Source organism: Chrysemys picta, chromosome 8 (genome assembly GCF_011386835.1).
Source record: "Chrysemys picta bellii isolate R12L10 chromosome 8, ASM1138683v2, whole genome shotgun sequence".
Taxonomy (NCBI): Eukaryota; Metazoa; Chordata; order Testudines; family Emydidae; genus Chrysemys; species Chrysemys picta.
Genome location: NC_088798.1, coordinates 99,528,093 through 99,553,506, shown reverse-complemented (window position 1 = coordinate 99,553,506; position 25,414 = coordinate 99,528,093). Strand labels below are relative to the sequence as shown.

Genomic DNA, 25,414 nt, shown 5'->3' with positions numbered 1-25,414 from the left:
TCCTCCATAGCAGAGGTGAGACTGTCACAGTTACTTTAGAAAGCTTTATACTTGTAAAATGTGCCTGTTTAACTTTAAAACTTTGTAATGTTATCAATTAAATGTTTAACAGTCTTCCCTTCCAGCCCTATAAATGCATGAATCAGAGTGCTTCCGACCTATAGAAATGAAGCATTTCCTTTCTCCTATAAGCTTTGCTCACTTTGGCGCCGATCCTGTAAATACTTGTGCACATGCTTAACTTAACACACAGGAATAGTTAATTTCAGCTTCCCAGAACAGTGTGTAGTTTGGACTGTTAAGTAAAATAATGAAAACAAAACGGTTTCATGTACTAAACCGTCATAGTACACAATGGAAAATGCTAGTAAACAAAGCTATAGTTCAAAGTATTAACTTACCCATCACAAACCAGATTTTGATTTATCTTTTTGGAACAGTGTATGGGACAATACATATGGTTGGCTGCCTTCTGATTTCAATCATTGTGATTTATTTCCTCCCTTCATAAATATTAGCCTTGGTTAATATTTACCTCCTTGAGTCTATAAATCATGATATTGACAGCAGCAGAAGTTGATATTTATTTATTTTAGTGGTAGTATCACATTTATTACTTACCTTCTCTTCCCTCCCCCCCACCCCATAAAACTTCAACACAAAATGAAAACTGGTATATTTTGCTATACATTCTTTTTTTCTGTTCTAAACCCCTGCCTGATCTTGGAAAAAGGGTATCTCTTACTATTGAGAGAAATCAAAAACCATCTCTTCGTACAGTTTGTGGTGCCTCTTTTCACCCCCTCCCCATTTGGGACTGACATCCCAGGACAGAGGAGTGGGAAGAAGGAGGCCATCCATTGCTGTGAACTATGTAAACGTTTCCTTTATTCTACACTTCCTGCCTTTGGAGGGCAGTGCTCAGGGCTAAGCCACATGCAGGCTTTGACTTGTGACTGAGAGGACAAACTCTTTTTCTGAATCTAATTTAGTATACACATATGGGATTATGCAAAGGTGTGTACACACTTCAGCTGATGGCTAGACAGCTCCTCTTCACAAGTTAAATTTGCCATCAGAATGACAGTTTATGCAAATGCAACTTCTTTTAAGTCAGCATGTCACTTTCCCAAATGAATTTGCTCTGAATGAGTCAATATTTAAACTCTGTCCAGGCAACATATTTTAATTTGTGATCTTGAACCCCACATTAGGCTGCTAGAGAGAAATGTAATCTGAACACAAGACTAGAACATCCGAGTTTTAATCTCTCTTATGGCACACATTGAATGAAGATGTTACAGTAACCCCAGCTTCCCCACCTTTTAAAATAGGGGGTAATACTCACAAAGGTCTTGTTAATGTTGATAAAGTATTTTGAAGAAGTCAAGTGAAATAAAAGTATTTCTGAATCAGTAAAGTCCAAAACCTGTTAGAGCAGCAAGCATATTTAATTCTTGTGTGTGGAAGAGTTGCCTGTACTTTTGTGCAGATGAAGTTCTTCGCTGGCCCACATTGTGAAGGCTCCCAAACCTATTGCTGCATCTCCTCCACTTTCTTGAAGATCTGTGATCATGAAAACTTTTTAATGGCAGATGGATTTGATCTGCAAAGTTGGAATCTGGTTGTGAATTTACCCAAAATTTGAGAGTGCCTTGTTCAATGGTTGGGGATCCAGATCATCATCATGATGAGAGGCCCTAACTTTGAGGTTCAGGTCAGAATGTTGGTTCAATTTCTGAATCCTCCATCAAAGTTTGAGATGTTCAAACTTGGACTTTTGGTCACATCATAAAGAAAGAGGACAGTTGCACAGTTTGTATCTGGATTTCTAGCCAAACTTTCTCAAAGTTTTCAGATCTAGGATTCTGGTCTTGGAAAAACTTCTAATCATTTTCCTTCTCCAACAATGTTGTCCAAGCCCCTTTGAGCTCCAGTGACTCTGGGCTTTACTCCCTCCACACTAAGAGCTGACTAGTCCCCTGAGTTTAGTCAGAAGACTCCAGTCTCTAGGCCTATCAGTCCAGCACTTGCTTACCATGAGCACCAACTTCATTTAGAAGAAAAGAAATCAAGGTGATGTACCACCAGAAGAACACCCAAAGTAGTAAAATGTGGAAGTTTGCAACTTAACTCAAATGGAGAGAGAGACCAATTGTGGCAGTGATGGCTTAAATATGCTACATCGTCACCACTGCACTGATTGTATGAGATGAGCAGGACAAAACAATACTGTATAACCACATTAACATTAACTTTCAGAATAACATACAAAGATGTACTGAGTGCAAAAATTTGTGCTTATTATGGCCTCCAAGAAGAGTATCTTTTGATACAGAAAAGATTTGGGGCATGGAAAGGATGATGGGATAAAATCACTTTTTTATTATTAAAAATCAAAATATTCTCAATCATTAGATCTGGTTTCTTTTTAATCTTAGAGGCAATGGCTAACTGAAGTGAAGCAGATACTATGGTGTGGAGAATGGTATGAAACTCGGAGAGCAAAGCAGTAAAAATATTATTAGACTTGGCTAGATAAATCTTGACTTTATAGCTGTAAGAACTCTGTTAGGTTAGTGAAGTCTTGAGGGTTGACTTATGACCTTTCTATGCACCAATGCCTTGCTATGCCTAGCATGCTTTCACGTTATCACAGCACAGATACGCACACCCTCCGTACACACACATATTCCATGCATCCTCTCTTTCTGCTCAAACACCGAATACGGAAACTCTCCCTTTGACATAAATTGAGCCAAAAACCAGACATTCAGTATGAGGTCATCTGCTTTTCTTTCATTACTAATGCCACTGGCATTCGCTGTTTCCCCAAACTTAGGGCTTCAATGGATGATTGGCATCTGTGTGTGTGTGTGTGTGTGTGTGTGTCTAAATGCAGGTTTATTACATATGTCTGCAAAGGTCAAAGGCTAAACCAAGACCAAGTCTTAAGACATTAGTAGTCTTCTGTACTCTGAACCAGCTAGGCCAAAACATACTGCTGTACTCGATCAAGTAACGTCTGGCAGCAGTTAGGTTAATCATGTTTGAATACATTTTTTTAAACATATGTAAACTGTTGAGAGTAAGTGTAAACTACTAGGGAGAGGAAACACTACTGCAAAAAAATTTTTTTTTAGTTTGAGTTAAATAGGAATATGCCAAGTTGAGGGAAAGGAACTGTTCTGTAGGCAGGATCTGAACATTGCATATCAATTTGCATTTAAGCTTGAATTCGCTGTCAGAGTGCCCTAAAAGCTGAACTACTTGCACCTTTTTAAGTGATTAACCTGGAACTTTAAAAAGCCCGACAGTTGAATGATATTGATGCTTACAACGAACAATGGATAGCTTAAGAGTGTAGAAAGGAGAAAAGAGCTGAAACAGAAGTTTGAGTCAGATCAGAACGGTTTAAGTGGAAGTGGCTTTTGTGGCCTCAGCTTGTATTTTATGTAAACATCAGTCTGTTATCTGCCTCACAAAACTTACAATAACTTGACAGAGTTACGTTTTTGCTCAACAGGGTCCAGTTTTGATATAGCCCAGATGCCAGTGCATGAAGGTTTTTTATCACGTTCCTAAGACTATGATTGCCTTGTTGAGGGTTGAGGTTAGTGGGTGAACACCAAGGCTTGCACAGAATTAAAAAAAAAAAAAATCCCTCAAATAGATTTTTACTACATCAGATTTCTCTGACTTTGAGTCAAGGCTGAGAATTGTTGTATAGGAATGTGGGGTGGGGGTGAGGGAGAGAGTTATTAAATGATTCTACCGTTGCTGTTAAAACTAGAGGTTCCATGGGGGATTGAATGGAATATGTAGGGGAAAGAATTCAGGAAACTCTTAACAATCATACTTGATTGGGGTTGATTGGGGTAAAACCTTCTGGAACCATGTAAAACAATTCTGAACTCAGTAAAATGCTGATGGAAGGATTAATTTACAGAAATACAATAAACAGATTCCTTGTCATGTACTTGGCTTTGTAGCAAAGACATGTTTTCTCAATGGGATTACACCAACATTCACTTTTCTTTGATTTCTCAGTGTTGTTTTTAATTTTCCTTTGGTTAGAAGAGAAGCTTCAAACAATTTTCAAAAGGCTCTGACTTCTTTTCGTTGGAAGTCCTTTATTCAAAAATTGGCTTTGTCTCAACATGTCACCTGTTAGCTGTTACAAGCTGAATTTGCAAAGCTATGATTTCATCTCCCTGAAGAGAAGGTGGACAAAAGGCTTCCATACAGCAGAAATCATTTTAAACCAAACAAAAGGAAAAATCGTTCATCCAAGGAACTTGGAGAGCAGGCCTGTCAGCCATATTCACATTCGGAAAGCAAGGCTAGAACCCTGAAAGCCAGCCAAATGGAAAGGCTTTGTCATTTAGACCAGAAAAGACTTTAAAAGACTCACATTCAATAAGGAGAAATAGTATTTTTTGTTGAAGATGAAAAATAGAAACCACCCACTATCCAGAGGGAGGGGAATGGAATCAAATGGGTTTTCATCCAGGTCAAATGTTGCTACTGTGCATGTTTCATTTAGGACTTTAGTGACTTGTTTTATTTTAACCTCAGAAAGTTCAGTGCTTGTTCCTAAATTCTTTAGACCACGGCAGAACAGTGAAACACCATAGTGAAGAAAAGTGTATAAGGCACACAACTGGTTTGTGGAACACACAAATTAAACTATTTCAAGAGAGAATTTTATGAAATGCCCAAGAGGTGAGCAATGCTGAGTGTCAAAGACTCATCCCAATCCTCTAGGATGAAATTTCACTCGGAAAATCACCCTAGAATATGCTTTCTGTGAAGATTTCTAATACAACTTGATTGTGGTTCAGTAGGAAATGCTGCGAGAACAGCTTTTCCTGTGGTCTTATCTCTGACTTATGTGCAGAGGTGCCTTTTGTTTTCGCTTAAAACTTTTTTTTTTTTTAACTGAACTTTTAAAAACCTCAATAGCCCCAAAAATTAGTTCAGGTTTTAGGAACAGGCTCAGACCAGTTTTTGTTACCCAAATCCGTTTGCCCAGTTCTAAATTTATAAGGGAATTTTTTTCAGCTGATACAAATGATACAGATAGTCATGGACACAGCATCTTAGCTGGATTGTATTTACGAGAAATCTTTGTAACTTGCAAGACTCCACGTTCTTCCAATTATTTTAAAAATCTTAATGGACAAAATATAAATTAAACAAACCAACATGTTCACATTACAACTTATCTCCAAGGGCACTCCACTTTTTTGTTCATAACCAACCATTAAAAACAGAGTCACATGATATCCAAACTGGTGTCTTGCATTACACTTTTCTTCCCCAACAATACACCTATCTCAGACGTTCTTTTACTGGAACAATGTTGTTTTTAAATCTGCAACTACAATAACACATATTTTTTAAAAAGGGAGGGGGGGACTGCTAGACCAGGTGTCTCAACCTTTTTCTTTGAGACTCTTTCCCCCCAACACGCTATAAAAATTCCACAGTCCACAATTTTTTGTGCATATCCAGTAGATTAAAAGCCAGGGCTGGCGTTGGGGGCTAGCAAGCAGGGCAGTTGCCCAGGGCCTCCTGCCGCATGGGGCCCCGCAAAGCTAATTTGCTCAGGCTTCAGCTTCGGCCCCAGGTGGTGGGGCTCAGGCTTCAGTTTTCTGTCCTGGGCTCCAGAGAGTCTAATGCTGGCCCCTCTCTGGTTTATTTTGGCAGATCCCCAAAACCTGCTTGCAGCCCCCCCAAGGGTCCCCGGACCTCTGGTTGAAAACCGCTGTTCTAGAGATCTATTTTTTAACCCTTATGTTGATTAGCTCTCGATTTTCAGAGGGACTCTGGATGAGAGAGCTCTCCTAAGCTTGCTTAAGGGTTGCAGAATCAGTCCCTTAAATGTTAAACACCTCCTGATACTTGTGTGTTCCTGACTGAAACCCTTTTTTTCCAAAATAAATATTTTGATATGCGATTCTTTTAGAAGGTGTATCTCAGATCTACAGCATCCTATGGCTCTTTACATAAGGGTTGCTATAGTAACTATCCATCTGGAAACAAAATGCTGGAGTAAATAAATGACTAGAATAAAGGTGTTGCACATCTAGCGAAAGCCTCAGTCCTGTTTATTTACCCTCGCTTTTGAAAACTGCTCTAAAATTATATTGTTCTTCCAGTTGGGTCAATCTGTTTCTATGCCTTGCCTATTCAGAGATTGGGGCCCTCTTTGATTTCTCTCTGTTGATATGCTGCCTTTTAAGGGAGTCCCACCTCTCTGACGGTAATCGTGTACCAGCCATTAGCAGGTCTAGAATCTGTGCAGGATGAGCACTACCTATTAATCAACACACAGTAAATGACTGCCGTGATTGCACTGAAATCTGGGGATGCCGAACATATTTGGCCCTTTGTCTCATTGAAATCTATGGGGAAAAGAAGGAACTTGTTGAAAATGTTAGACTCCTTTCTAGCCTTCCCCATAAATTCTGCCTATGGCACTGTTCAGAATGACTGTATTTTTTTTTTTAAATGGATATATGCTAGTGGATAGCTTAGTAGGCTGAGCATCAGGTTGGAAAGACCTAGACTCTTTGAAATACGAGGTGTGAAACTGAGCCAGCAGGGTCGACTCAGCTTTTAAGTCTTGTGAGGTATATAAATTGAGTATCCTGCAGTTTGTGTGTGGATCTTTCAGAAAAGCCTTAAAAACTAAGGACATGCCTCTTTTGCATGGACACTAAGTGCTAGATGTTCAAAAAGAGGAGGCCCATCTCTACCTGTGCAATTGCATGCTTAGATTTGCACATGCATTTACCATGCGCCATGGACATGTGCAACACATCTTGAAGAACAACAGTTACAGAAGGTTAGTAACCATTTTTTGTATGTGCAAATGGCCAGGTAGGCATCTAAAAATGCTCATTTGTATGCACAAATACCCAATTTGTGTGTGTAATCATAGCTGTGCATTATTTTTACATCTTTTATTTTAAAAGTGTGTTGCTAAACATCTAGTGGCACTTTCTGAAAGAGCAGGGCTTTGCCCCAGCATGTCTGTTGGGAAATGTCCTACTTTGGTTGTTAATCGCCTAGTCCCAAGGTAGCAGCAATTCAAGCAGGGCTGTATGTAGTCTGAAGTGCAGTGGGTACACCTCAGGGAATTACTCAAGTATGCGCCGGTGTAATTTCACGCATAAAACATCTGACCCTGCATTGTCACATAATATTCCTTAGCAGACAAAGATTATGAAAAATGTTGGATCACACTGAGAGTCAAGGGAGCATTGTCCGATTTTTGCCAGAAAATGCCATGACAAAGATCCCATATTGCAAATATACCCGCAAAAGAGAGAGTAAAAGATTTTCCTGGACAGGTATTGGAAGATGGAAGAAAAGTCTTTTGCAAAACATGCAATGTTGTTCTGGACCATCAGAGGAAATCGACAATTCAGACCAACTCATCCAATCACAGAAGCATTTAAATAGAAAAGCTGCATTGCATGGAGAATCACAAAAAATGCAGTGTACTCTTTCAACATGTTTCAACACAACCACAATAGCACAACATGAGTGCTTAGATATTGTCCGTGACTGTATCTTAACATGAGCTGCTGCAAACATACTGTTATCTAAAGCAGACCATCCTTCAATATTCCAATTTCTAAACACTTGAGTGAAGAATGGTTGTGCAATTCCAGGATGTTACCAGCTTCAAGAGGCAAATCTTATAGATGTCTACAACACTGAGAGAAATAAACTTAAGGACAAAGTGAAGGATAACTACGTGTCAGTTGTATTCAGTGAAATGACTGATGACGAGGGCTGCTATGTACTTAACATTTTATTCACACCAATGGTGAAAGCCAGTGCTGGGAAGGGGTCTTCCTATCTTGCTGACATGCACTTCTTGCAGAAAACAAATCACAGCACTGTGTCTCAAGCAGTCATTCAAAACTGTGCAAAGTTATGAAATTGTATGTGGTTGTGTTTGACACGGATATGCCGCATACATGAAGAAAGCTTCTTCATGTCTGGTCTGTTTCCCGGTAGCATCCATGTAACATGCTTTGCTCACATAATCGATCTGGTGGGGGACAGTTTTTTGTAAGCCATTTGAGGATGTCAGCGCACTGGTAAAAGCTTTCTCACAAATGTTCTATGTGGCAGGGGACAGGAAAATGAGGTACTTAAATTACCTCATGCAGAAAGTTCCCAGTATAACAATGGCACCAGACCCAGTAGCAACTAGATGGAACAGCTGGTTTACTACTATTCAGTACCAAGAAAAGCACTTTCAATATCAGCACAGCTTTGTTAAAGAAGAAATGGAGGTGTATGACAACTTGGCACCATATTCATTGCAGGAACTTGAAAGAGTGCTGTCAAATGAAACCCAATGTTTAATGCTGAAGATTGTGTTTTATCAATGAAATGTCAAGCCAATCGTTGACCTAATGGCTATATTTGAAAGCCAGAGACTGTGCACTCTCTTTGCTTTTCAGAAAATGGACAAACTGCTGTTTTTCCTTGAGAGAGAGAGACTCAGTTTTTGGAAGAAACCATTCAAAAGTTTCTCAGGGCTGAAGATGTTAACAATAACAACTAATCAAAGTAGCTAGTTGGTACTCCTGTTTTATTCGTCTGTTGACAATTCAGCTGAAAAGCTGAAGAAGTACATCCGTGATACTGAGAGTGGGCAACCCTCAATTAAGTTCCTAAAATGCATAATGAAAGGTTTCAGAGTAGCAGCCGTGTTAGTCTGTATCCGCAAAAAGAAGAACAGGAGGACTTGTGGCACCTTAGAGACTAACAAATTTATTAGAGCATAAGCTTTCGTGGACTACAGCCCACTTCTTCGGATGCATATAGAATGGAACATATATTGAGGAGATATATATACACACATACAGAGAGCATAAACAGGTGGGAGTTGTCAACTCCCACCTGTTTATGCTCTCTGTATGTGTGTATATATATCTCCTCAATATATGTTCCATTCTATATGCATCCGAAGAAGTGGGCTGTAGTCCACGAAAGCTTATGCTCTAATAAATTTGTTAGTCTCTAAGGTGCCACAAGTCCTCCTGTTCTTCTAAAATGCATAAGGATTTTCAACCCCAGAAGAGTTCCTGTAATATCTCATGTGAAGAAGGATTACACCTCAATTCCTGGCTTCAGTGACATGACATTTCAGCAGAGGAGTTTGCTTTGTGTACCGGGAAGGTGACACCCGACACGATCCAGAGAACTCTGAAGTCACAGGAAACTGTTATCGCCATGTTTTGGTCATCAACAGCCGACCGTCTTCCGAATTTGAAAACATTAGCTTTCAGATACATACATGCTATAACAAACACAGCTGATGCTGAGTGCAGCAACTCACTGTATAATCTTGTCCTCTCCTGTCGGAGACATTCTCTTTCGGAAGACAAACTGAAAGAGCTGGTGTTCCTTTCTTTCAATCTTGGAATTAAAAAGATTTTATGTTAACAAAAAAATCCATTGGTTTAGTCTTATTAATGCTTTTATTTTATTTTATTTTATTTTTACTTACTGTGCTAATATTTTGGTAAGCAGTATGAGAGAAGAACCCAATATAACTGCACAATAATTTTGTTACATTGCACAGTACTTGAGGTACCGCAAGGACTCAAAGCATTCTCTTGTTTAATTGTTTTTTTGTATTGCACTTGGACTTGGAAAAGATGTGAGCATTTAAAGTACTGCAGAAAAAGGGTCGTTTAGCTGAAAATTATAAAAAAAAAAAAAAAAAAAAAAAAAAAAAAAACAACTAACCTCAGTTTAACAAGTCCTTATTTAACAACTTCATTTAGTTTTAAAAATCACACCTTCTTGGTCAAATTTTTTTGTTCAAGGAATGATAAAGCACTACAGTAGATTCTATGATAGTGGAATAAATCTCTTTAATTACTCAAATTTTGTAACTGAACAAAAGTGTACTATCCCCAGGTTACTATGTGAGATGGGCCCGACCTAAGAGTTCAGATGCAAACTGGATAGTTAACTCCCACCCCAGAGTTCAGAGATTTGTGTAATTTTCCTATGGAGAGATTTTCATTTCACTTAAAATCGTGGAAAACATTGAAATCTTGCAACTTACAATTGGTGTAAAACTGATGTTAGAGGAGAATGACTCTGGCCAAATTATTAGGGTCCAGGAAAGATTTTGAACCTTCTTGACCCCTAAGGTTTGGAGGAGGTGTTGATCTGGAGGGTTGATTTGGATCTGGCTTCAGTTACTATCTTTACTAGATGGGTTCTGTTGCCTGTGCTGGTTACATTTATAATATTGATAATGCTCAGATTCAATGTGGGAGGGGAGGGCAGAGAGGGCATCAGTGCTCGAGAAGGAACATGTCCTTGCAGCTTACTTTTGCTGTGCTGTGGGTTATTTCAGTGCACTTGTAGCTTGTTGGATTCTTGTTGGAGTGATGGCAGAGGAGTAGGGAGAAGCAAAAGAAAAGATCCCCACTCCCCTTCCCCCTTTCCCCCCCTCCGGCCCTTTGCTCCAAAGCAAAGCTTTCTCCTTGCCTTCTGTGCCTGAAAAGGAAGTGAGTTACCTCAACTTCCCTAAAGGACCATTAGAAAACTGTAATTTCAAAATGAGTTTCCTGTCCAAGGAAGAGAGCTTAGCACTTACAAGAACAGTTCTCCACTGTAGGAGGCAGACATTTTAGTTTTATGAGGAACAAATAAAACATTCCTCCATGCTTTACAGGCATAACACTTTCTTAGGCTCTTTCGTTACAAAATGACCTGTCTACATAGTTATGCTGATCAGATGCAGAGAATAACATGGCACAAGTGTTAGCAGTGGCTGATGTCGTAAAGAGATTGGTGGGGGGGAGGAAGGGAGAGCAAACAAAAAGTAGCATACTGTGTTATAGCCAATTTCCCCCCCTTACCTTTCAGCCAGCACTAAACCCTCACACATAAGGATCACAATGCCTGGCTTGAGGTGTTTCAGTTCTTTATTCCAGTGGTGCAGTCCTACCAAAATCAGTGGGGATGCACTAGGTGTTACTTAGAGCAGAATCTGTCCCTAGGAATTTAACACCTTTCCAATATCACAATAGATGTTTGAATTCTGTATTGATGCAGCTAAGCATTGTATGTCTGAACTTTGGCTCATGGTGAGTGAATGACGAGGATTATGCAGGCTTTAGTCTGCTCTATGGAGGTTTGGGAGGTGCCTTATCCTACTAGTTCTGATTTTTTTTTAAACTGATTTGTTGTTTGTATGAAATACATTAATTCATATTGAAAGACCAAGACCAAGGACATGAATGTTCTTTCTCTGTGCCACACTCAAGTCATCTACCCTTTAAGAACATGAGGATATTGAAAGCTTGCTGAAGTCCTTGATGAAACTGAACTGTAATACAGGCAGAAGCAGCTATGAGTTTTCCAATAGGTGTCATAACTGGCTTTTTATGGGAGTCGTGATTAAAAGTAGCTGGGAAGTCATATTAAAATCAGTATAATATAAAGTCATGGACTGTGGCTATCTAGCATTGCTTTCTCAAGATTTACAGTGTTAGAGGAAAGTGATCTGATGTGAGCTTTGATATATTTTTTTTAAATCATCTTTTATTCATTTCCAGGATACTGTCTTTATTCCCTTCCACTTGTCCATTAAAGCAAGTTTATGCTTCAGCTTTCATTGTGTATTCAGTTCATTTGTTAGCAGGGTGGAATGATTTCAGTCACCTGTTTTAATTTTGTTTTGCATTTGTATGTTTTAGTAATTTTCCTAATAAAAGGTTGATTCTCATTATTTGGAGACCATAAAAACTTCTTGTTTGCAACTAAATATAGCCTTTATACCAAATTTGGTGCTTCTTTTTGCTAACCAGGAGGATATTTGTTTAAGCAAATGTATATCTTAACGTACCTTTATTCAGAATCTTAATTTTTACATTTCTTATTATGTTAGAAAATGGTGAGTGATGCATTATTTATTTACCAGGTGATGAGTAATTTTTTTACTTGTGATTTGTGTCCAGCTCTGTGGATGAAAATTCAAATTAAATTAAAATACACAAAAACAGCATTTTAATTTTTTTATTAAATAAATCTCCCTTAAAATGCTGTATACATGAGAAAAAATTATCAAAGTTTATGAAAAAATGTTTTGTGTTTTTAAACTAACTGAATTATTAAACAAAGGAAGTATTATCTGTACTTCATGAATTGAACTAATTATTTCTGGTCACCACGATCTTCAAGATTTTAGAGCTAGTAGGTGTCATTCTCTTACACGTATTTTTTATTTATAGCTTGGAAGGGGAAAACAACCTTCCTGCTTTTTCAACTCCCAATTGATTTCTTAATTTTAAATGAACTAGTCATTGAATCAAGCTAAGTGAATAAACTAAAATGAAGAAAATATTCTCTCTATACTGCAGAAGAAGCTACTGCTGTCAAAAACAGATTTAGCACGTCAACAAACACTGGTTCCAGGTGCTTAGCAAGTAACTTCCACCAGTTCAGTGGTTTGACTTTATTTTACTTAAATAATTGATTTTTATCCATCTTGGTTGTTCAAGGAAAGAGTCAGATACAGTAGCCCTGATGCTCAGTATACTTTGATATAATTGTGTGTGGTAGACTGAAAAAAGACATTTTCCTTTCATTTCTCTTCTTCAAATATTATCACTCACAGGTTTGCAAAACCAATGATCCAAAAGCAGTAGACAAACAGTGTCCTTCGTCTCCCTCTGTACAGACAATCTAAAAGTGAGAGATAGCAATGGTATTTGAATGTGGAGCCAGATAAACGTGAGCATGTTGCTGTAACTTCTGTATTTGTGCCCCATACTCTCTATTTTAATTACTTCTGGTTCCCTCACATTTTTTGCTTGAGGCTTTTTGAGCTGAAGATAGATAAGTTAGTGGATAAAGCACTGGCCTTTCATGTTGTAGACAGTTACACGGAAACAAGTTAATCCCCCCCTAATTCCAATCAAGAAACCATCAGACATGCAGTAGCTAAGTAGAAGAGATTTCCAATCATGTCAAATTGTAAAGAGATAATCTACTAGGAGTGAACAAACTTGACGTGTCAATTACCTCTCCTCTTGGAGGAAAACCTTTCCTTGAAGAGCCAAAAATCATTAAGTCACTGCCACAGCAAAGAGATTTTGCATTTTTGCCTGCCTGCCTATAACCTAACTTAAATGTCTGCCTGCCTGCCTAATGGCACTACAAATGAGAAACACTGAATAAACATCTCATTCAAGTATGAAAAAAATGTAGGAGGAACAAAAGCCATCACGCAGGCTAGTGCTGAATGCAGCAAAAAGTTCTAGTTTTATGTGCACCCAGTACTTTGAAGTCTGGCAATAACAAAATCCTAGAAAATGTACAAAAAGTTAGTTGCGGGAACTCAACAAACAGTCAAGAATCAAGGTTTCTGATTTAGGAGGACATGAAACATAACTATAGTTTAGATAGTAGGACTTCAAACAGGCATTTAATCTTCACTGGCATAAATATAAAAAGAGACAGTGAGAACTGTTGCGCTCAATCTCTCATGAGACTGTATTTTAGCACAGTTTAAAACAAGTTGGGCCTGCTCTCTCTGACATTGGTGCAAATTAGGAAAAACTCCATTGCATTCAGTGGAGTTACACTAGTGTAAAATTAAGAAAAGATCTGAATCCAGCCCTTTGAGTTGCACTAATCTCAAATGTACTGCGTGCATTGCTACATCTTCACAGATCTGTAAGTGCAGTAATGAATTTTGTGAAACTTCCAGTGCTGTGCCTCCACTCCAAGATTAGAGTCCATCCTCTACCATTTATGTTGTGTTCCCTAACCAAGTGAGGCAAATAGTTCTCAAAAAGTACACCTCGATATAACGCTGTCCTCGGGAGCCAAAAAATCTTACCGCGTTATAGGTGAAACTGCGTTATATTGAACTTGCTTTGATCCACCAGAGTGCGCAGCCCCATCCCCCTGGAGCACTGCTTTACCACGTTATATCCAAATTCGTGTTATATCGGGTCGCGTTATATCGAGGTAGCGGTGTACTACATAGTGCTTTAATGCAGTGTTGTTGTAGCCATGTTTGTCCCAGGATATTAGAGAGATAAGATGGGTCAGGTAATATCTTTTATTGGACCAACTTATTTGTTTGTCTGTTTGAGAATTGACATCTTATAGCCCTGTTCACCGAACACCCATTGAGTTTTAACTATCATATTTTAATTAAGAAGGGTTTATTTCCTCCCAGCGGAAATTCTTGAATTGGCTGGAAATGCAGCGAGGGACAACAAGAAGGGTCGAGTCACTCCTAGACACATCCTGTTGGCTGTAGCAAATGATGAAGAATTAAATCAGGTAAGAAAAGTCTCCATCATGTGAGGGCCAGGATTTCCTTTAGGGTTTCTTACATTGTAATTCAAGACCTCTGCTTCTTGAGCAGGCCACTGGGAAGCAGTTCATTCTTTCACTATGTAACTATTTAAAGTACTCCGCTTAATTACGTTTCAGGGAATAAAACGTGCAATGCATAGGAGATACAACAGTTGCCTCCTCTGAGACACCAAGGTAAAGCCTCCTAGGAAACTGAGTCAGTCAATTCCTTTGAGTTAATATTTCTGTATGTATTCTGGTTATGTAGATCTTTCTTTTTTGTCCTAAAACTTTCTTAAACCATTGGGCCAGACTTCAGGAGTAAAAGGGCTGGATTTTTTGAGATTCTCCATTGCAATTTACAAGATAGTCAAATAAATTCAGACATAACTAGTATTTATTATTTATCATTTATTTGCATTGGAATACATCACCCAGAGGCACTAACCAGGATCACAGTCCATTGTGTTAAGTCCTGTACAAATGCATAATAAGAAAAATTCTCTGCTGCAGTCCAGTGTTCCACTAGCTGAAAAAACAATCTACTCCAGCCATTCTCCCTAGAAATCCCCAAATCATTCCTTTTGTGGGTCAGGGGCCTTACCTTATAGATCCTGAGCTGCAATCAAGGAGCACTCAGTGCAGATCAAGATGGGGAATGCAACAGGGGCTTTAAGTTACTTTTTGCACCCTCTCTAATTCAGGAGAAATCTTGATGCTGGTCTGGTCCAGGGCACTAATTGGAGAGTAGAGTTAAGGTTGTTTTTGGAATATGCAACTGGATATATTTCCCATGTACTTTTAGTTAATAGCATGCATGGACTCGGAGTGTATTTGAATATGTATCTACCTCAGTGGTTCTCAAAATGTGGGTCAGGACCCCAAAGTGGGTTATGACCCATTTTAATTGGGCCCCCAGGGTTGCCCGGGTGGGGGGCAAGTGGGGCAATTTGCCCCGGGCCCCACAGGGGCCCCACGAAAATATAGTATTCTACAGTATTGCATCTTTTATTTATGTAAAATCCTCTGGGCGGCCCTGGGGGCCCCTCGGGCCAGCATTAGTCCTGCTGGAACTTGGGGCTGAAACCCAAGCTCCATCCCCACCCAGAGAGGCGGGGCGTGGGCTGCAGCCCCCTCCACCCTCCCAGGTCATGTAGTAACTTTGTCAGAAGGGGGTCACGGTGCAATGAAGTTTGAGAACCCCAATCTACCTTTTCTTAACTGTTCTATTTCCATGTTTTTTAAGATTTAGATTCTTTATAACGGTAACATTTCTGGATATATATATACGTTATATACATACACGTGTGTTATAAATGTATACATACACGTTACCCTTCACTTGAAGTTTCTTGTCTGTTAATTTCTTTAGTTTTTAAAGATTCAGGGAAATGCAGAGTTTAAGGCTCCATACGCAGGCCTGCCTCTCTCTCCACCCCCCACCCGGCACTCCTTGCAATGTGAAGCTTAGGGTGCTCCCTTTCGAACACGCACTGCCCTGCAATGCTCCTGAGTCCACAGATATGACTACCCTATTTTCTCTCTAATCTATAGCTGAATAATTTAGTCTTTGTTGCACACATTTGACAGCATAGATGAAAAATTAATCGTGTGTGAGCACAAAAGACATCTGGGATGCATAGCAACATGCAAGAATCTGTGCATTTTCTGACTAAATTGTTCCGTTTAAATTCATGTTGTGTGGAAAGGGTTTCTTTACTTCAGAGATATTTATTGAGATAAATAAAGACATAATTAGGAATAGACCACACAGAATACAGTGCATGGTAATAAGCACTGCTTGCTCTTTAGCACTGTATAAATGCTAGAATTCATTATTTGCTACTTTATTTGCGTTTAGCTATTGAAAGGTGTCACCATAGCCAGTGGTGGTGTATTACCAAATATTCACCCAGAGCTGCTTGCAAAGAAGCGGGGGTCTAAAGGAAAACTGGAAGCCATCATCACTCCACCCCCAGCTAAGAAGGCGAAGTCCCCGTCACAGAAGAAAACTGTATCAAAGAAAGCAGGAGGCAAGAAAGGATCAAGGAAGTCCAAGGTAGAGTAATCTCTATATATCAAACCCGAAACGTGCAATGCAGGAGCTGCTAAAAGCTGGAGAATCAGAGAGACTAGAGGTGTATTTATATATACAGTGTGTGTGTGTATGTGTATATATATATATATATATATATATATATATATATATATATATATATATATATATATATATATATATATATATATATATATATATATACACACACACACATATATATATACACACACATATATATATGTATATATATATATATATATATATATACACAGTATAGACCTATATAGTAAATATCCTTTAGGATATTTTCCAGTTCAGGGTGTGATCAGGGGTAGCAGTTTCAATAGTAACACAAACAAGGTCAAATAACAGCCCTCTCCCCAAGTTGTCTCAAATCATGAAAGTCAGTCAAACTGGCACATGTGCTGTGAATATAGGCCTGAGAAGGTGGAGATTGTAGCTGTGGCATGGCAGGATTGTGGCTAGCATGTTAATGAACTAAACAAATCAAAAAATCTCATATAGCAGCTGTAGTGGCAGCTGTGCAGTGGTTGCACGGGTGTCTGTGCTCTGCCACTGGGTGAGAGGGGCAATTTAAATTTACTTGGATTTAGCATGGGGTATCAGTATTTGGCACTGAGAAAAAGAGTATTTGGATAATTCTATCAAAACTAAAATCCCATTAGAACAATATCATTTTTCCTTCAGTTGCAAATATAAAGAAAAAGTATAACATTTTAGTTTGCTGATTTCATTAGGTACCTTATCAATAACATTGCAAAGGCAAGCATTTTTTTTTAAAAGTAGATTTAATAAGGTTCTTCTCATGTAATACATTTGCTGAAATTCAGAGATGGGTTTTGTTATCTCTTTGAAGTGGAGATAGGATTCTACCAGAGCAGGTAGTTAGATCTCTTTCTGCATGGAGAAGTCATGATATTTAGCTTGCCTAAATACAGATTCTTCAGCAGATGCAGTGCCATAAATTTGTTTTATTCCGCATTTTTAGGTTGCTGTAATGAGACTCTTCTAAATTTTGAGCTGGAGACTTCTTTAATTCCTTCTTCAAAATTTGAAGAAGAAAAAAGAAAGTGTGTGGGCGGGGGGGAGGACGGCATCCAGATCATGATAAATTTCTTGTAGCAAAATAGGGAAATTCATTTTTGAACTTTTTTACTAGAGTTTCTATTTATAGAGGTTAGGAATTTCTTTCTAATTCATATGCATACATGCAAGGTTTAGTGTGTGAAAAAAATTGTGGAAAATTACACATGAAAAATTCTGGGTGCACAAAAGTTCACAAGCATTTAATGTGCTGCATTTGAAAATGTTGCCTTCTCTGTTCAACAAAGACAATATCTTTGTCTTGAACGCTCCATTCTGAGGTCCTAATTATTTTCCTGATTTTACAGTTACTTTTTGAACTCTTGAATTTTCTCTCTCCTTGTAGAACCCTGAGTAGTTTGCATTTGGAGCGCAGAGCTTCTAATAACCATGCACTAATAATTTCCTTAAATCTGGAATTTTTTTTCTTACTTGATTACAAAAGCAGGAAGTCTGTTGTGGGGTTCTGTTTTTCTTCCACACAATAAACTTCATTGTCTGCTTACTATACTAATATTTGGCTAATAATAAACTCCAAGGGAATTGAAATAGGAGCCATGAAAATCTAATTTTCAAAACATTTGTGTAATGTTTGGTTATGGTTACACTTCCTAGAAACACAAATATACTCCTGCATCTTCACCACCTTATTTGTTTACTCGCACACTATGTTACCTATACTTTTTGGGGGAGTATAACACAACAGTAGCTTTGCTTTAATGTCCCAAGTAGAGGTTTGATTCACAGACGTATTGTTGAAGTTGTTGAGGCAATACATATTTATGCTAAATGACATTTATTTATTTATTTATTTATTTTGAATTAAAATATTCCTACCTCTCAGTTTGGCAGCAGTTGAGCTAGTTTTTACAGCAGTTGTTTCACTGCCATGATTGACATCCCTTCAAAATGATACAGTTCTAATTTATATCCAACAATTTGATGCAGGCCAAACCTGTGTTGTTCTAGTTAAATAATCCAGTTAAATGGATGGAATAAACCCTGTAATTTTACTGGGTAATGGAAGATGACTTGGGCCAGGTTTGAAAAACAGAACTTTTCAGCCGGTGCCCACACCACCTCTAGTCAGGCATACAGCATAATGGAATACATTATTGATGTTATTTACAATAACAGCCAAATTTTCAAATAGGTACCTAAAAACACAGCTGTGAAATTTGCAAGTGACCACTTTCGTGCACAGCTACAGGATTTCATCTGTGTAGAAGGCTCTTAGGAATGCCAAGAATGTCCACTTGCAAATCGGTACATTGCCCTTTTGCATTTTGAGAAAATTGTTAAAAATATTTTGGGAAATTTTAGAAGGCTAGTGAATTCTCTAATTTGTGTGATTTCATAGGCAAGAGGGGACCTCGGTGGACATGCAAACATTGAGGTCATTTCTCCTCTGGATGCATATGTATAGCTTCCTTTATTAACATGAATCAGTCACATATGTGACTAAAGGACAGACTCCAATACCATTGTTTGTATTAGTTGTTTATAGCATAATAAATATGGATGCATGTATTGCATGTCATATTATCAGTATTATTGAACCATATTTCTCAGCCTCTGGTTAACTAATTAACTATATTTTTGCAAGAAGAAGCAGGGAGAAGTCAGCAAATCGGCAAGTGCTGATAGTACAACAGAAGGAACTCCTGCAGATGGATTCACAGTCTTGTCCACCAAAAGTCTTTTCCTTGGCCAGAAGGTATGTCTGTGCATTTTATAAGCCAATACCTATCTTGAAGTTTTGCTTAAGAGAGACACCCAAAAAAGGCCTGTGCTTGTTTAGCATTCACCCAGTCTTGTAGTTCATCTGCACATGCAGTACAGAGCTGATTTGGATAAGCATTTTTTAACAAAGAAATCCCTTGAAGCCATTTTTGAAAACGTTTTTTTTTTAATAAATGGGTCTTCATGTGCGTAATTAACCAAACATTCTGATGCAGTGAAATTTTGCTTGCTATGAAACTTTCCACATTTTTTATTAGACGGCATAATTATTACAGCTAAGCTTACCCCAATGATGACATTTTGCTAAGGACAAAATGGCTTTACAAAAGAGCAGCCTGCTTTATTACCAATATAAATGATTTACAGGCGTCTATCAAAACCTATTTAAAAATATTTATTTCTAATAGATTTTTTTTTTACAAAAACGAATACTCTACAATAACGAATGAGGCTTTTACAAAAAGCTATTTATCAACAATTGTATTTACCCTGTGAGCATACTTTGAGAGTTGGGCATGTTAGGGTTTTAATGCTAAAATAGCACTTTAAAGAGACATTGTTAATTCAAGAAATGAACCTCGTCTCTTTCCTTGAAACCAGTCTTTAACTTATGTGATATACTATTTTGAAGTAATACTGCATCTTTCTTTTATCATTCAGTGGCTAAATCATTGTATTGTAAATTGTAAGTGACGAACCATTTTTGTCCCATCATGGAACGTCTCCTTTAACTCATTTTAATTTCATATAGAGACTGTACTCCATTTATTGTTGCCCAGCTTATCTGCTAAGTTCATTATGCATGCAAGTAACTTTATTTTATTTTCTGCAAATGGTTTCTGTATTTTACATGCAGTTTACACTTGCGGTCAGATTGTCATTTAAAGGGGAGAGATTGGCTGCTTCCCCTGGAATCTTTTTGAAAATATTCAAATTTTAAGATATTTTGATTAGTTAAAATCCAAAGTTTATAAACTAAATATTCTGTCTACAGAGCAACCAAGTTAAGGCTTTTGGAATTGATTTGGAATTCTTTTGTTCAAAATAGGAATTAATGTCATGGTATCACAGACCTGACCCTAATGACAACATAGCCAGTAGAATTTTGCTATCCATTTCAATGAGAGAAAGCTCTTCAGGGCAGGAACCGGTTTTGTTTGCTGTTTGTACAGCAGCCATCACAATTGAATCTGGATCAATGACTGGGTCTCTTAAGTGATAACAATAATACAAATAATTCATAAAAAGCAACTCTGGGCCCCAGTGCTCCTTTGATATGAATCACAAATATAATGGGTTTACCTTGCAGAGTTTACCTTCGTTTGTCCCCTTAACGGTGAGGGATTTCTAATCTTATGCTGGTGAAAGAATGCAACCTAGCAATGCAATAGAACTCTAGACAACTGGTTCCGTATTCATGTGGAACACAGCTCCCTGACGGGTGTCCTGCCATTCGGTCTCCATGCAGCCATGCTCCTTTCTCCCTCTGAGCAGCTTTAACTCCTCGACAGGACTGCTCACTGCTACATCTTAGATTCCCCGGCTTAGTGCTACTGGTTTTAGCTCCTTTCTGCCCATGCAAGTGAAAGGGAGCATCGGTTTCACTTCGTGTGCAAATCTAAGTGACATAAAAAAATCATGCCTGTGTATGGTAAGCACAAATCATGTATGAAGGAGCTGTTTCCCAGTGGCTGTAATTTGATAGGGCAAATCGTGGCTCATGTTGACATTAGTGGGATGTTGCTTGTCTCATGTTTGTAACGGGGAAAAAATGCAAACATGATGCAAATTACACCTCCTATGAAGAAAAACCCAGGTAAAATGTGCACTTCTGCTGATGTAGAGAGGATACATGTTGATATACATCACCTAGCTGTTAAAGGCCATATTCTGCTTTTGCCCCATATTAGGAACTGTTATTAAAGGCAGTGAGTGCTCAGTGCAGAAATCAAGGTTATAAAATACCATATTGTTAATGAATCTAAGAATTCCCTAAATCCTACTCTCCATTTTTATTAGGTTAAAAAATAGAGGGCATTCTTACCTTACGAAAAGTGACAAATAATAAATCTGTTACCGTGGTAATGTTTTTCCTAGAAAAAACATTTTGGGGACTTATTTGATTTTTCATGGATTCCTTTTAAGCCTGAAAACATGGAAAGCTTAAAAGGCAAAGATCTCACTGCATTGTAGTGTATAAAGAAGTGATATCTTTGAATGCATGCATTTAACAAGAACACAGGGTAAAATAGTTAGTTTGTTTTGTTGGCTCATTGTTTAAGAATATTTTCAGAATCATTCCCCAGAAATTATTTTTCAGCCGCTCAACATGCCTCAGTGTATTTTCCTAATGATCCAACATAGTGTATTTTTTTCTATATTGAGAAAAAACAAGGGCAGAACATTGGGCCTGATCTGTGATTGCTGAGTACCTCAGGTGAAGCCCTGAGCACCCTCAACACTCATAGATGCAGTGGGAGTGAACAGCCCTTTTCGCCTACTAGGTTATAGGCCCATTCTGCACAGGCTCGGTTGAATAAGAAAGGCTCATGGGTGTTACAGTATGTCTGTTGCTAAGACACTTACTGCGCTAAAGAGGGCAAGCAGGTTAACAGACTGGAAGCTAATTGTTATTGTTAATGATGTTTGTCTTGACCCATTGAAATTTCAAACAAATCCTTTCATTATTCTGAAAATTTTACAGATTACTTATAAATAGTGAGTGCATTATCTTGGAATCAATTAAATGCTTCTAAGTCATTTCTACATGCAACTGCTGTTCAAAAAGACAGTCTTGATTAAAACATTTATCTAAAGCATTAAGTCAGATACTGTGTTTCCGGAAAGAATCTAAAGTTGTATTGTTGTGGGGAGGGAGGAGTGTTTGTTTGGTTTTTTTTTAAATCAAAGTCTAATGATATTAAATTATCTAGGTCTTCTTGGCACAGCAGATATTTATTTTAAATGACTAATGCAGCCCAACAATGTGATGAGCACTGTAATTCTTAGAAATTCCCACTGTACAGTATTTTCAGAGTGTGGGGGAGGGAGAAGGTGTCTTTTTTTTTTTTTTCTTTTTTTCTTTTTTTAAGGCAGTTAAAAGAGTCATGGAAAGTTACTGGGAAGGAGAGAGAGAACCTGGTTTTGCTTTCTTCAGCACTACCTTGCTCTTTCAGAATTGTGGAATTTTGTGCAAAAGGTAAATTATTCATAGCTCTCAGAATGCAGTTACCCTCATACTTAGAGGAGACAATGGGATCAGGAGGCTAGTAAAGGGGACTGAGAGTTATGATTCCTGGGTTCTAATTCTGACTGTGCCATTGACATACTGTAAAGCATTTCATCTTTCGGTATGTTTCCCCATCTCTAAAATGGAGATATATACATACATTCCTCACAGGGATGATAGCAGGCTTAATGCACTAATGATGGAGACCATTCTTCCTTAAATATTGATTGATTTTAGTTTATTTCAAGCAACCTTCCATTGTTCTGGGTGCTCTGACAAAAATTTGCAATATAAACATTCAAAGCACCAAACAGATTACTGTTATGGCCTCTTAGATACTACTTTTATTCACTGTAATAAGAACAAGCACTACAAATAATAAATAAGAATAACGGGCCCAAAAGATAACTACTCTTCCCTAAAACCTATAATCAATAACCTTCAAATGACCCTTCTCCTCCCTGAATGCTTCTACAAGCATGTTCATGAGATCAGCAAATCCGGGATGTGGCAGACTTAAGGGGAAGCAAGGAAGTAATCCTATACTTGCTACCATGTCATCCATGATGCCTTAATGGGAAAAATCCTTTTTCCTGGCTCCACGTTTGGAGGACAGAAAGGGCTTACTAGCAAGAACTGGGCTCTGTCACTGCAATATCCCCCAAAGATTTAATTACTGAGAACATTGTAGCACACACAGCAGGCTTGGGTACAGTCCATTTCTAAAATGTATTGTTGATTTTGAACAAAATCTTTAAGCAGCCGTATTAAGCTTCATTTAAATTCAGAGGTTTTCAGAAATTGTGTTGCTGCCATTTTCCATAGGGGAAACCCCCCTTCATTTATTAAAACATGTAGAAACCTCTTTATTCATGTTATACAAACCTTAAAATAATAATCTAGTTGATTTTAAAATTACTGTCGCGTTCTACAAAAGATTCCTTTGTGGCAACCCAGAATTATTAAAATATTGTATCAATTAACTAGAGGTGCCCACACTTGTTTTTCTGGAATTGTTGACCAGTTGCTGGATTGGAAAACTTTAGTGGTAAGCATCTGGGTCTGGCTTTTCAAAGAGGCTTCAACTTGGTCTGAAATAGACATTCCAGTTTTGTGTGTGCAAATTAAATTGATAGGTAATTACTCAGTCCTTACTCAGGCAAAACAGCAAAGAATTCAAAGGAGTTTTGCCTGAAGTAAGGACTGCCAGAGTTGGTCAAATAATAATAATTAGCACTTCTGTGGCACTTAACATTTTCTAAGTAAGCTTTAACTAATTCATCTAATTAAATGTTAACTAATTAGAGGCCTACCCAGTGTTGTACATGCAAGGGCAATTTGTGTCTCTTTTTAACAATGTGACCCTTTAGGGATCACTTCTCTTCTTTTGCCTGATATACAAACTTGTATAATATGATGCGTGCTCACATATTGGACAGTAAAATCGAGCCATTAGTCATCAGGATTTAATTCTCAATTAAAGCTTTTGATTTATATTGTAAATATATGACAGATACCTAACACTGCACAATAAGTGCCTAATTCAACAAAAAGTGTCTAATTGCTGCATAGTAAAAAGGCAGCACAAGACTGGATGATGGGTCTTTTGTAGGTGGATTTTTATAGTTAAATTGGGACGTACATTAATAACTAACATAAATGCATGAATATCAAGGGGACCCCAAAACTGAAAAACCAAAATGGTCTGGAGTTAATAAAAGTGAGGGCAGAACCCACAGAAATCTAGGAACTAGGGAACAAAAAGAGTTAACTTGAAAATGAAACAAACAAATATGTTCAGGCCTCTATTACAATTTAAATCCCATATGGTCAGCTGTTTATTTCAGTGTACGCAAAGCTTTTTTCAGTATTGGTTTGATTTGATTTAAAAAGAAAAGAACAGCAGTTGCTTGTAGTCATACTCAAGACTCAAACTGGATTATGTGAAAAGTCAGTAACTAGATGTGTGAAATATTACTGGGTTCAAATTTTTCCACATTTCATTACGAAGTCAAAAATGGGCCCATATTTGCACAGATGTTCAAGTATGCTAATTTTTGGAACTAAAATGGGCCCATTTTTTGAGTGAAGATTGCTTACAGGTTAAAATCATGCAAACAATTATGCATTGGCAAGTTTTTTAAAAACAACATTTCTATGTCTGTGTGCATAATCACATGAAATGAAATGGTGACAATTTTTGTTGGAAAAGCCACAGCAAAAATTATAAATTTTGCACATCTCTAGGAATGACCTGTTGACTTTACTGGCATCTAGATCATACATTACACAAAACCAGTTGTGCAGTATATCGACACCTTTATATTCCCTCTCAGTAAATTAACTCACACACAGGAAGGAGATGTGCACTTAAAATTAAGTAACATGGATTAAAATGCAACAGACCAAATTCAGCAATCAATGGAAGTAATCTCTGGGTCTCAATATACTTGATTACACTGAAATGTTATACTTCATAGGTCAGATCCAAAGTCCATTGAATTCAAAAGGAATCTTTCCATTGACTTCAGTGGCCTTTAGATCAGGATTTATGTAAGTGAGTGAGAAATTTGTCTTTAGTTTTCTTTATAAATATTTGATAGAAATTTAGCATTAGCTCAAATACATACTTGGGTGGCCTTCTGTACTGCATAGTCAGACACTGAAAAAGTCACTTTAGGTGCATGGATAGCACCATACTGATCACATGTATAGGCATAATTATAATGTATATATCTGCTTATTCTCACTGTTGTGCTCTACAAAAGGGATTAGAGAGATTACAAGTATAAACATTATTGAATCATCATATTTTTAAAACATTTGCGTTAGTTTGGTGCTTATGATATCAAAGACTTTACAACACTGGCTACAACTAGGGCACAGGGTAGTTAAGCACAATTTTAAACTTC

The 25,414-nt window shown here is 37.8% G+C and overlaps 1 protein-coding gene across 6 annotated transcripts in view; it reads left to right on the top strand.

Annotated features, from left to right (window-relative positions):
* LOC101931070 (core histone macro-H2A.1) overlaps positions 1 to 25,414 on the top strand; it is a 72,048-nt gene that overhangs the window by 23,687 nt on the left and 22,947 nt on the right. For 3 of the 6 annotated variants that reach the window (XM_065555034.1, XM_005309438.5, XM_005309436.5), the window contains exons 3-5: positions 14,246 to 14,352; positions 16,229 to 16,426; positions 19,140 to 19,247. In XM_065555034.1, coding sequence (XP_065411106.1) covers positions 14,246 to 14,352; positions 16,229 to 16,426; positions 19,140 to 19,247 — 413 coding nt within the window. Of the gene's footprint in view, positions 1 to 14,245; positions 14,353 to 16,228; positions 16,427 to 19,136; positions 19,248 to 25,414 lie in introns of all 6 variants that reach the window. The other 3 variants (XM_065555033.1, XM_005309435.5, XM_005309437.5) reach the window with 1 other exon arrangement.